General features: G+C 37.5%; 2 protein-coding genes across 3 annotated transcripts in view; one reads left to right on the top strand and one right to left on the bottom strand.

Annotated features, from left to right (window-relative positions):
* The window catches only part of LOC105394312 (putative vitellogenin receptor), a 42,196-nt gene extending 39,885 nt beyond the window's left edge, over nucleotides 1-2,311 (bottom strand). Inside the window, exons 1-3 of the mRNA XM_048628188.1 lie at nucleotides 2,023-2,311; nucleotides 1,684-1,889; nucleotides 1,108-1,274 (exon numbers count right to left, since the gene is read on the bottom strand). Of these exons, the coding sequence (XP_048484145.1) occupies nucleotides 1,108-1,274; nucleotides 1,684-1,888 (372 nt within the window). The 5' untranslated portion in view covers nucleotide 1,889; nucleotides 2,023-2,311. The remainder of the gene's footprint in view (nucleotides 1-1,107; nucleotides 1,275-1,683; nucleotides 1,890-2,022) is intronic.
* A 260-nt stretch (nucleotides 2,312-2,571) lies between these two features.
* Nucleotides 2,572-12,125, top strand: LOC105394300 (trifunctional enzyme subunit beta, mitochondrial). 2 transcript variants are annotated; one of them, XM_048628242.1, is made up of 13 exons: nucleotides 2,572-2,706; nucleotides 2,789-2,899; nucleotides 3,723-3,894; nucleotides 4,555-4,742; nucleotides 6,898-7,085; nucleotides 7,562-7,671; nucleotides 8,105-8,169; nucleotides 8,554-8,684; nucleotides 9,155-9,256; nucleotides 9,651-9,764; nucleotides 10,162-10,236; nucleotides 10,366-10,443; nucleotides 10,921-12,125. In XM_048628242.1, the coding sequence occupies exons 2-13, from the start codon at nucleotides 2,836-2,838 to the stop codon at nucleotides 11,053-11,055; spliced, it is 1,422 nt and encodes a 473-aa protein (XP_048484199.1). In that variant the 5' UTR covers nucleotides 2,572-2,706; nucleotides 2,789-2,835; the 3' UTR covers nucleotides 11,056-12,125. The 2 variants fall into 2 exon arrangements, with proteins under 2 accessions (XP_048484199.1, XP_048484198.1); XM_048628241.1 differs by lacking the exon at nucleotides 2,572-2,706 and having other exon boundaries at nucleotides 2,713-2,899.
* The last annotated feature ends 1,026 nt before the right edge of the window (nucleotides 12,126-13,151 follow it).

The following is a 13,151-nucleotide window of genomic DNA, read 5'->3' as shown; positions in this document are numbered from 1 at the left end:
GCCTAATCTCGTATTGCATAGTAACGTTTGGTCAAAGTCTCGTTTCGCCGAAAATCGTATGGCATAAATCTCGTTTAGTAATAAGTTATTTAGCATAATCTCGTTTAGCCTAATAATGGTATGGCCAAATCTTGAATAGCCTAATGATGCTATGACATAGGTTATAAAGTAATTATAAATTCTTTAGTACACTTGACCCTGATCTGAACATAAATATTCTTCCACCTAAAGGTTGTCTTGAAAAAATCACTTTTAGTGATAAGACCGCCTTTTTTGTACCTATGTGTTTATATTTAAGCTTTGTATAATCTATTCTTGTGTACAAATAAAGAATATTCTATCTATCTATCTATATTTTTTTGGCTTCAACTTTGACGGAGCGTCTCCCTACATAACTAGCACAAACTGAAGACTTGCATTGTTGCCGCTATGTAGGAAACGCTCTGCTTTGCTTTTGACGAACATGTGCACCTAACACGCTCCTCCTCGCTTTGCTCGTCGTCGCACCTATCTTTAGGTTTCGATCCCATGGGGTTTAATGGCGTTTGTAATAATTATAATGGTAATTCACTTTCGATATTTTGATCATTCAATATCGTGATTTTCGGGATGCAGGAGAAACATAGCATAATTTGTACATTTACTACATACCTACTTAATATATTATTTATTAAGATAATATTAAGAGAAACAAGATAATACCTATACGAACATAATTTTGAGCAAACGAGACTTAGGTGTTTCAAGATTATGCCAAAAGAGTTTTAGACGAAACGAGTCTTATGCCACATAAGTGTGGGCAAAGTGATGATTCGGCCGAAAAAGTTTAGACCATACGAGTTATGCGAAACGAGTTTTGGGCAATAAAGATTAGGCGAGATGAGGGGAACCCTATCAAATCACATATAATGCTTCACTAGTAGACTATCATATCAACAACTTCACATATTGTGAAGTATGTTGATATTCTCTACTTGTTATTACTTATTACTCTGTTATAGTTTTAGTTGCTGAGTAATATGTATGTAAATAAAATATTTAAAGAACAAGCCCAGCAATTCCTCAGAAGTGATCTACTAAATAGCTATTAACTAATAACCATCTTACCTCATTCATAGGATTCGGTGCCGTAGTACAATAATTCTCGTCACTAGCATCGTCACAGTCCGTGTTGTTGTTGCAGAGCCACGTGTATGGGATGCACTTGCTGCGGTCCAGGCACATGTACTGGTGCGTCGCATTGCAGTCCATCGGGGTCATTATGTGTTTACCCGCTGTAAACAAAAGTCTTGTTAATATTTGTGCTTGAAAAACAGTGTTTCAGCAGCAGTTTGGTGAGATTCTGATCATACAATGGTGGTTAGATAATCCTTAGTAAGCTGATGCTGATCTGTAAAATAGCTCTCAGTCATAGAAGTGTGGGGCAGGCTTCTTGATAGATTACAGATATTTGTCAAGCATTGCAATAAACTTTGGCTGTTGAGTAAGGACATGATTTTTTATAGCTAGTTTTCATAATTTTTGTTGTGCAATAGGTACAAGTTTCATATCTTTATTCAACTGCATTAAAGATTAGTTAACTGGAGATCAGACTGATTCAGATAACATCCTGCACCCTTCAGAACAGCCTAAATACCTTTAGTTTATCCTTTTAAAACCTCAACAACATAAATTTCCACTCACGGCAAAAGTTCTCATCGGAGCCATCGCGGCAGTCCTTGATGTTGTTGCAGTAGTGCTCCTGCGGGATGCACTCCCCGTCCAGGCAGTGGAACTTGTCTTCACCGAGGCACTCCTCCTCATACACCTGGATCTCATCCGTGAACTGGGCAGCGGTGGCCGCTAGACAGAGCAGCAGTAGACCGGCTATGAGGTGCTTCTTGTGCATTCTGAAAGTTTAAAATACATAAGTACATGGTCAAAATCATAACCCTCCTTTTTGGTTCGCCGTAGTCGGGTAATAAAGTTTGAAGAGGTGTTTGGAAGGGTTGGTAAGCCACATGGCCACGTGAAGTGGTTTACCTTAAAATTAGAGTAAAACTGCTCAATACATCGGTTGGGAGAGTGAATAAAAGTTATTGATTGGATTGATATTGAATTAATATTGTAATAAATAAATAATTAAATTGAATAAATTAAAAACGTCCACACTCCCTAAAAGTGTGCAGAATGAAGGTAGGGATTGTAAAGAAAAAACTACGCGAGATTAAAATCTAAACCTACCCGCATTTTGGATCGCAAGAGAAAAATAAATATCTGACATTTGCGTTTTGTTTCATTTATTTTTTTATGAAAAGTGTGAAACGGTGTTGTTTTGATATGATTTTTGTAAGTTTTATTGTAAATATCAATAAAATAATAAATCTGTATTTTTTTATACATTTTACATAGTCATTTTTGTTGTGTTTTATAATATTATTTTTAGCAAGCGTTTTGTTTCAAGTATTCACTGTGAAAATGACGTCGCAAGTGTGCATTCAGAAAGTACTACTGAAAGCTAGAGCATTAAAAATAAAAATTATCAACACACATTTGACTGGAATTTCAAGTATAAATACCAAATTCTATATACAAAAGTAGTTTTTTAACAATTTAATATATATATTTAATTAATTCATTCAAGTATTTATGTATTTTTTTTATTACGTACTTTTATAGATTTCGTTTCAGAACGCACACTTGCAAAGTGGCTGTTTTCGTTGATAGGTCAGAGTCCAACTCCAAATTAACTTTTAATAACTTTTCAGTAGTATTTATTTGATTTTAGAGTGTAATTATACTGTTTCAGGATTCCCTAATTTACTAGTGACGACCCATAGAAATATCGTAACAGCCATGGCTTCCCAAGTCGCAAAATCTCTTCTGAAAGTGTCCCATGGAAGTTCCACCGTCAAGTTTGGTAATTTTACTTTTTGTTTAACGATAAACTTTTTATGCGAAAAATGATCAACCCATTTGTATTTGCTTTACTTGAATTTCTGTAACGTAGTTTTAGTGTATTTTTTAATAAATCCATAAATAGATGGAAATTTTATAGGAGTAAACTTTGGACCTGTTGGTTACTTGGCATTGATACAATTATTCAATTTATTAGATCCTAGGAAACGTTCATGTGCATGTTATTATGCAACCTTTTATGATGAATCTACTTAGTTTATATTTTAGAAAGTTTTGCTTAGGCAACTGAAATAACCTTAAAATGTACCTAGCTAATGTTACCTACTAATCATGATCATGACAAACTGTTTAGTGGTTGTAATCCTAAATACAAGGGTTTCAATACTTTTAAAGGATCTTACTCAAATTGGCTCTGCTGCTTAGTAGTATGTAATGACTACAAAATGACAAGAGATTCATAAAAACATTACTTCTGTAGGTATCCAATTATAACAACATTTATCAAAATGTATGTAGTTTTGTCTTTCTTTTTCTTACCCTCCAATAGTCTAGGCCCAGTGATATTACAATATTACAAAGGTTGTTGGTAGAGATAGAAAGCTTAAAGTAGCCTATTGTACTATCTCAAATTTAAATCTGTTGTGATTTTTATCAATTAAGCTATATTGTAAAGTGTTAAAATAATAACAAGTATGAAGCATTTCAGTTGTTAAATATACATATATATTTTTGTGTTCCTTCATTTACTATTTCATTCCTTGTGTGTTGTGTATGCAGGGATTGAAGAAATGTTTTTATTTCTAAACATCTCCTCTGCTCCTCAGACACAGCTCGACGGGCGCTGAGCGTGGGGGCCGCTCTGCAACAGAAGAAGACTCTGAAGGACCGCACCGGCAAGAATGTAGTGCTCGTGGACGGAGTGAGGACTCCGTTCCTGGTCTCCTTCACCGACTATGCCAAGATGATGCCGCATGAGCTGGCTAGACATGCTTTGTTGTAAGTATACAAACTTATAGGTCTTGTTTCAGAACATACAGTTTAGTTTTTTTTGTATTCAAGCATTATTTGGACCTCATCATTAACTAATACTTAAAGAGTTAGTACATCTAAAGAATATTTAATTATATGACATGTGTTCCTCATACATTCTGCTAATTAAAACAAAAACTGCTCATGAGGTAAGCAACTAACCAGCCTGAGGATTGTATGCATGTTAGCAATATTAGCATGGTCATACTGATCATGATTCATGACTTTCTATTGCCTGCAGTTAGGCATTACTACCTTATAAGAGGAATATTCATGGATTCATGGTCAATTCATCACCCAATTGACCACTGCTGAACATAGGCCTCTTTCAAGGACCATCACAACACTATCATGACCTCACCTCAGTCTTCCTCACCAATTACTACCGATCACAAACATTCTGGGGGACACAATGTTTGCCTGTTAATGAGTGTTCATCTCCGAACTTAATAATGTACTTACATAAACTCTCTAATGGAGAAACAGCTTCCCATCTTTTCAACCTATTAGACTATACATATTGCAACCAAGATTACTCACTTAAGTAGGGTCTACCACAGTCTATTAAGTCACAGCATTCATGTTATCAAACCATCCAGCTAAGCTAATAACAACAACCATCCCCAGGGGCCTGCTCCAAAAAACCGGCATCAACAAGGAGCTGGTAGACTACATCATCTACGGCACCGTGATCCAGGAGGTGAAGACGTCGAACATCGCGCGCGAGGCCGCGCTCGCCGCCGGGTTCAGCGACCGCACGCCTGCCCACACTGTGACTATGGCGTGTATATCGGCCAACCAGGCGATTACTACTGGTGAGTCTGCTGATGATGCTTCTCGCACTGTTGGCATAAGTTTGTTCACCACTTTTGCAACACTCTGTATAAGGCTCGCAGGTAAAGAAACAATTTCGAAATGGCGGATGGAAATGTTATGTCGCCATGTTATTTATGAAAGTAACCAGATTTTAAGATATGGTTGATCATGATGATGACATATCTTAAGTAGAAATCATGAGTATAAAACATGGCTTCATGAACCATTTTCATACTGAGTTGAATAAAATAAAGATTCATTGGTACTAAAGAAACTTATTACAAAAAATAGTAATGCTGATATTATATCATATTAGTTCCTATGGATCATCTTGGACCTGGCAATATTCCATAAATACCTCCGCAAGTTTGTAGTTTCAGTTGCATAGTAGTACTTTGCACCTGTTTAGTTGCCAATGCGTTGTGATAGGTAATGGAAAAATCTATGGATCTTATATAAAACATACTGGCTGTTGCTAACTAAGAGATGGCAATGCGAGCATCAATAGTAGTTTAAAAATGTACATAACTATACGTTATTTACATGAAATGAACGATTAGTATGAAGGTCAAAAGTAATGTGTATAGAATCTTATCTCCATAAATAATTAGCAATTATGTATGTCTATTTATGATATCTATATAACTTTAACTAACTAGATTTTCTATTTTTAATGCGTGTAATTTATTACTGCTGTTATATGAATGGGCAGTAGGTTCGAGTATATACAGGGTTATTGGTAAGTAGACCGGATCCTTTCAGGAGGTGATAGAGGAAGGCATTTCCAGTCGATAAAACCCTATAATGCATTTTCCGAAACTTAACCATTTCTAAGATATTTAATATTTTAGTTTTTTTAAATTTTTTGCCAAAATTTTATGCTTAAAACCGAAAATAAAAAAAACTAGCCATATTTCAATAATTTTTTTGGTTGGTTTGCATAAGTAACACCTTAATAAACTAATTAAAATAATTAAATTTGCATTATTCGACTTAAATCAGACATAATACCTCAAAATAGTTAAACATTTTGAGAAAATATTCAAAACGCAAAAACAAATAAATTAAATTAAAAAAGAATTTCATATGACATTTTTTTGTGCACTTCAACTTAAAAACATGGTCAACTAATAAACTTTCAAACAAGATAATTCAATATCAAATCGATAAAGGTATCACCAAGATATGACCAAAACAACCAGCACAGACGGACAAAATTAAACAGGAAAACTAACAAAATTAGCCCTAAAAAGTGTGATTGTTTTCAGTTCTGTTGACATTAGTATGGAAACCCCTGCTGAGTTTTCTCCGCTTTCTCTGGTGGTTTTGGCCATATCTTGGTGATACCTTAATCGATTTGATATTGAATTATCTTGTTTGAAAGCTTATTAGTTGACCATGTTTTTAAGCTGAAGTGCACAAAAAAAGTCATATGAAATTCTTTTTTTATTTAATTTTTTTGTTTTTGCGTTTTGAATATTTTTTCAAAATGTTTATCTATTTTGAGGTATTATGTCTTATTTAAGTCGAATAATGCATATTTGATTATTTTAATTACTTGATTAAGGTATTACTTTTGCAAAACACCCAAAAAATTATTGAAATATGGATAGTTTTTTTTATTTTCGGTTTTAAGCATAAAATTTTGGCAAAAAAATTGAAAAACCTTAAATATTAAATATCTTAGAAATGGTTAAGTTTCGGATAATGCAATATTGGGTTTAATCGACTGGAAATGCCTTCCTCTATCACCTCCTGAAAGGATCCGGTCTACTTACCAATAACCCTGTATAGTATGATAAGCCTAAACCTTTTATTTTATTTAACGTCAATATTGTCGATTTTATATAGATTTTTATTTAGGTTGTCATAGATATTTTACGAATGTTGTGTACACCTTTAATAGGCTTTTACAACAAAATTATAATTTTAAGAAATGATTTATTAATGTAAGTTGTTTAAGCTGCTGGTGTTCCTTTTTGAATAAATAAATAAATAAGCAGACAAGACTGCCCATATTATTCAGACCAACACTAATGTGTTATATTTTGTTCTTTGTGGGGTGTTCTGACACTACATCTAGTTCATATATTGTTAATCTAAGCCTCAGAATGATAACGGTCTCGCATTAATTAACCTCACCTCCCCGCCCAGGTATCGGCATGATAGCAGCCGGAGCCTACGACGTGATCGTGGGCGGCGGCGTGGAGTTCATGTCGGACGTGCCCATCCGACACTCGCGCAAGATGCGGTCTCTGCTGCTGAGGCTCAACCGCGCCAAGACGCCCGCCCAACGCCTGTCGCTGTTGGCTACGATCAGGCCCGACTACTTCGCGCCAGAGGTAACAGCAGGCTCCGACAAAAACATATTGGAGGCGTAGCTTTAGTACATTGTACCGGCGAAACGGATAACACGATTCGACCGTGCTTAATCTGGTTGGAAAGCGGACATCATAGCGATTTCTCCAATCTATCCTACATTAGAGTCCATCCATCCGTTCCCAAGTTATGGCGGATAGAGCGCATGTAGACACTCCCAAATTTTATCTGTACCTACAAATAGTATGAGGTTCTTCTTTGTAGTCAATGCTGGTCAGATTGTATGATGTGCCTTGGTAGCAAAAATGCGTGCAGTCAAAAACGGACTTATGGCAGATTATCAACATGTCCGGATTGTCAGGACCTGCCCTGAGTCACTTTCTTTCGACTTACTATACTGCTTTAGCAACATTATGTATTATGGAAGACGCACTTCACCCTAATCCAGCGTCACCTATTTAACTATGAATACAACATTAACCCCATCTCCCTCCAACAGCTGCCGGCGGTAGCTGAGTTCTCGTCGGGAGAGACGATGGGGCACTCCGCGGACCGCCTCGCCGCCGCCTTCGGGGCCTCCCGCCAGGAGCAGGACGACTACGCACTCAGGTACTGAAGATAACACTATTTGACATAGTAACAGCAACATAACCAGATCACACAGGCACATAGGTACAATTCCAATGCAAACAATATAACATAAATACAAACAGTACCTATAATGGCCAGAGCGACGACGAGAAATGGACCCCACATTATTATACCATGGGCCCCACTCAGCAGCCACTGTGGTGCATAAATGCCACAGTGCTGCCAAAATCCAAAATGGCGGAAAGAACGACAGAACTCTCCCCAAGTGCTGTATCAACTGTACCTTCTGTACCTGTGCGCTATTCTGACTGGATAATCCTTTGACCACCTTGACAAACGCTAGTTCAGCTCCATTGATTGATACCATAGTTTTATGTATTATGTGTGTATTTTAATATGGGCCATTGCTGCCTGAAATAAATTGATTATTAATTATGTAATTTCCTTGCAGGTCGCACAAGTGCGCCGCAGATGCTCGTGACAAGGGCTACTTCACCGACCTCGTGCCCGTTAAAGGTGAGAATTGGCTGCAAAATATAATGCTGTACTCTTTAGTTGTCACTGTAGCAAAACATTAAGTTTACCAGACGTAAGTACCTATATCAATTTTTGTTATAATAAAGATTTGTAAGGCTGTTTTTAACAGAATGCAGATATGATCACGCACGGGTTCATACAAGTATTCAAGTATTCATTCAAGTATTCAACGCGTTGAATATGCACGCGAGACGCGGGAAAATAGCGTGGAATCCCGCGTGCGTGATGAAATCCGCATGCTGTTAAAAACAGCCTAAAGTGCTTCTAACTAGCGACAAGACTAACCACTGCGCCACCCGGTCATATTCTTCTTTCCTCTTACTCCCCCGATAAGAACCCCTATTAACCCCTCTCCCCCCACAGTGGAGGGTCGCGAGGGCGTGGTGGACAAGGACAACGGCATCCGCGTGTCCACGCCGGAGCAGCTCGCCAAGCTCAAGCCCGCCTTCATCAAGCCGCACGGCACGGTTACTGCGGCTAATGCGTCTTTCTTGGTGAGTAGTATACAAAACCTATTTTATCTGTAATGAAAATGCGGAATGATGTCAGACTCGCCTGTGTATGATTATGAGTTCGGATGCCACAACACTAAAGACATAAAAGAAAAATAAGTGTAGGTACTATTGTCCCATTCTCGTGAGACTGTATTTATAGTAGGTACTACGGTATTACACCGGTATTTTATGTAGCGCGATACTTTTGTCGCTAAAATATAACATAGTATGAGTTTACTACGCATAGGTATGCGAGAAAAAATTGCGGGGAAATTATATGAATAGCGCAACTCATTGAATGATGTTCTTCACAGGTTACTCTGCAAGACTACTAACAAAGATTACATAAACACACGAAATGAATCGGATTGCGCGTAGGCTCAAAATATAATTTACTTACCATGAAACCTACCCTATGGAAAATACCAATAATCCTTACTATCCTGTTCTAACATGTGGTGTGTTCCTAGACGGACGGCGCGTCGGCGTGCCTGATCATGTCCGAGGCGAAGGCCAAGGAGCTCGGCCTCAAGCCCAAGGCCTACCTGCGGGACTTCACTTACGTCGCTCAGGTAAAACTATGCAAACATATTTTACATACTTAACTTCGTAATGTTAAATAATGAAGGATTTCACTCTGTACTTATGTGTTTTTATTGATGTGCTATGCTGCGATTATATGAAAGAAATCTATTCCATTGGTGTTTTGCTATGTGGACCAATTAATACCTATGATGTGGATATCTAATGCATCCATAGCACATATCTGATGGAAAAGAACCCTGAGTGGAAGGAAACTACCTTAAATATTTAAGACAGAAGTTTAAAGGAGGCATAACATTAAATAAAATGTTTATTAAATACTTCCAAATGCTGCGTGGGTTTCTTTCCCAAGTCTCAGTGCTACTGTGGCTACATACACTAACTATTCACTAAGTCTCTGTTTAACTTCACAACTCTCCCCAGGACCCGGTGGACCAGCTCCTCCTGGGGCCGGCGTACGGCATCCCCAAGCTGCTGAAGGGAGCCGGGCTCACCGTCAACGACATCGACACCTGGGAGATACACGAGGCCTTTGCTGTGAGTGTTGCTACCTGTGTTACTTTTATCTTACTCGTCGTCAGTAGGCTCGGTTTAATATGCCTTTCAAACTGTTCACCAACTAGAGACGCAGCCTAAATGTCACAGCATAAATGGCAGTTCGTCTGATACACTGCCTACTTCTAAAATCAGAGATGCCGGAATTTAGGATGGGATTGGATTTGGGTATAATAAGCTTTTTTATCCTGAAATTAGTTGAAAATAGGGATGTATAAATTATGGAACTGAAAGAACTTTATACATATTTTAACATTATTGCAAACCCTGGAGTGATCTGTTGGGGCTGGTGTGTGTGTGTAATATACATACTATGTGTTTGTGTACTGTACGTAATGGTAATGTCAATGTCCACTACTAATTTGTATGTTTTTTTTAGGGTCAAATTCTGGCCAACCTGAAGGCTCTGGACTCGGACTGGTTTGCCACCACCTACCTCGGCCTGCAGAGCAAGGTAACGACATAATATAGTCTATAAATATAACGACATATAAAATGCAAATAGCGCAGGCTCGCAGTAGGTTGTATAGGATATATAGAAAAAAATGTCAATCAATTCTTAACATTCTTATGTTGCTTCTAGTTTGGTGCTCCTGACTTGTCCAAGTGGAACAACTGGGGAGGCTCGCTCTCTATCGGACACCCCTTCGCTGCTACTGGGGTAAGTCTTACAATATGTTGTAACAATATTAGTTTTGCACTACAGAATCCAAAATGACTGTATTTATGTGAAACAATCTGGGCGATTCTATAGTTTCTAGCAGCCTGGTTTTTTTTACTCATTAACTTTAAATATTTTTGTTGTTTGTCGCCTTTATGGCGAAGAAAGAAAGCCTCGTGAGGAAAACTGTATATCTACATGTGTACACACCAATTCTACTGCCAGCTCAGTTCAGACCTTAAAATACAAAATACCTTATCCTGATGAGACCTAAAATTTCACACCTTTCAGTTTTCGGCGGCTGCAAACTTAACTTTGTCTGTACCCTGTCGTGGGTCTCCATTACATAGAGTCACATTACGTTATCGTATGAGATCTCTGGGTCTCGAAAGGTTATATGCCCAAGCCTTACCTTCTTTCTCTTATCTATCTTTTCTTCTGTCTCTGTCTAACCAACCCCCCCCTCCTCTCCCGCAGGTGCGTCTAGCCATGCACACGTCGCACCGACTGGTGCGCGAGGACGGCCAGCTGGGCGTGATCAGCGCGTGCGCGGCCGGCGGCCAGGGAGTCGCCATGCTGCTGGAGAGGCACCCTGATGCTACCGTCAACTAGATGATGAAATGCTAACCGTACCGACGTCTGGTTAGGGCTGTAGGTGGGCATAGACTTGTCCTTTAACCCAGGTGACAAACGCGGTTGTTTCTATCTGTTACCCTATAAATTACCCTACTTTTCATTCTATTCTTTAAAAAATCTAATGTATTATAGTAGGATAAATTCTCGGACATACGTTTCCCAGAATACACTTGAAATTTCTAAGGTAACAGATCGGATTAATCAAATTAACGCTAGTGTGGCTGTAGTGTTTGTCATCGAAACGCCTATAGAGCATCCAGTGCAGCCTGAAGAGAATAATTTCACTCTTTCAGAGATGGTGGTACGGTAGCTGAAACCATTGGCTTTGTAGCCCTCCCAGTTACTAACTCTCAATATAAGAACATATTGGATTTAATTAGTGAAATATATCGACTGTTAGAAGGCAAGGCTGTGGAGTCGATGTCACATTTCGAACCATTTTAGACTATCCTATTATAATCATTCTGTCTGCTTCGATTATTTAAGATTTGGAACGACACATGTAAGAGTAAAATGATTATAATATCATGGATATATATATGGATGGCTTATGAATACAATAGATCTTCCCAAAAAGTAAAAGTAAAGTCTGTCGCCAAAGTTATAATTTCTAGTTTGGTTTTATTATGGTTTCTATGTAAAACAGTTTTCCAGTGGCAACGGCGTATAGGTTGATGTATTTTTCAATCCGTTATTGCTACTGTGGCACAAGTTTTATGCGTTTTTATATAAAAATCATGTTTCTATCGGAGATTATAATTTATTTTGAAACTTTTTTTTGATGTGGGTAACTAAGGGGTAGCAGACGTATTGACAAAGTATAATATTTATCGAATGTACGAAAGTCTTATGAAAGTGTGTTAGTAATCAATAGTGTAATCGAAAATGTAAATTATTAACATGAAGGGAGTTTTTCCCTGAAATATATCTCATGTTTCATCTCTTCACTCCGTGTCACGATCATTGAATTTCTCTAGTTGTAAGAGTAATGTTTGTATGCATGATTTACATATTATATTTTATTAAAAACCTATATTGTTAGAAAAGTTCCGTGTTTTAATTATTTCCCACTATGTTTGGAAGCCGTTGGATGCAGATGGCGGGTGACCGTTTGGGGTGGCGATCGTTAGGAGAGGCCTATGTTCAACAGTGGACTAAGAAGGCTGAGAAAGAGAGAGAGTCCTATGTTTGATAAGGATGTATAGCATGTGTTTTGAAATAAAACAAATATTATTAGGGCAACCGTTTATTGGTAGTTGCGTTGTCTTTAATCTAATATTAAACCTAAAACTGTCCAAAAACCATGGACAAAGAGCCGTTAGCCGCAGCAATATTATCATTATTCTCTCATTTTTATACAAAAACACGCGGCGAAACACCGTATAATTATCTATAATTAAAGTATAAGTAAAAGAGATTATAAAGAATAGATAGACAGGTGTCTACGACGAATCCTAACTGGGAATGAAACGCAAAGTGTTGCAATATACCTACGGACCGACAGTTCGACAGTTCGACCAGGAAAGTCGAGGGTCCAACTTTTTTTTATATCAGCCAAACCAATAAGAAGTTAGTTTGTTTCTAAAATATATCAGTAAAAGTATAAGAAGTATGTATTTTAGTCAAACTTTACTTTTCAATGTAGAAATTATAATATTCATTCCCAGTTAGGACCAAGAACAAAACAATTCACTTCTAACAAGTTCCGAAAAAAATATAGTCGCTGCACGCTAGGACCATTGGTTTGTGCTTAATTTTGAGATCGAATTTCCCAAATTGGTCCCCGTTCTTTCAAATAAAGGTATTCCTCATAATTTTCGATTTAGATGCAAAATGAATTGAGTTAACATACGAAGTCATAGTTAAAATTAAATGATATAATGACCCAAAATACTGCTGCGGGCATTTTGTAACATTATGTACTTTAGTAAACATTTATTTGTATTTTAAATAATAAATCTTTTATTACACATAATTCTTTATTTATCATTAAAATCAGTCGCTCTATTTGGTGTTGAACTCAATTATCTCACTGTTTTAGAACATGGGTGTTATAAGCGTCTCGTGTCCTT

This window comes from Plutella xylostella, chromosome 20 (genome assembly GCF_932276165.1).
Source record: "Plutella xylostella chromosome 20, ilPluXylo3.1, whole genome shotgun sequence".
Taxonomy (NCBI): domain Eukaryota; kingdom Metazoa; phylum Arthropoda; class Insecta; order Lepidoptera; family Plutellidae; genus Plutella; species Plutella xylostella.
The sequence above is the reverse complement of the archived record's forward strand: the minus strand, read 5'-3'. Positions and strand labels throughout refer to the sequence as shown.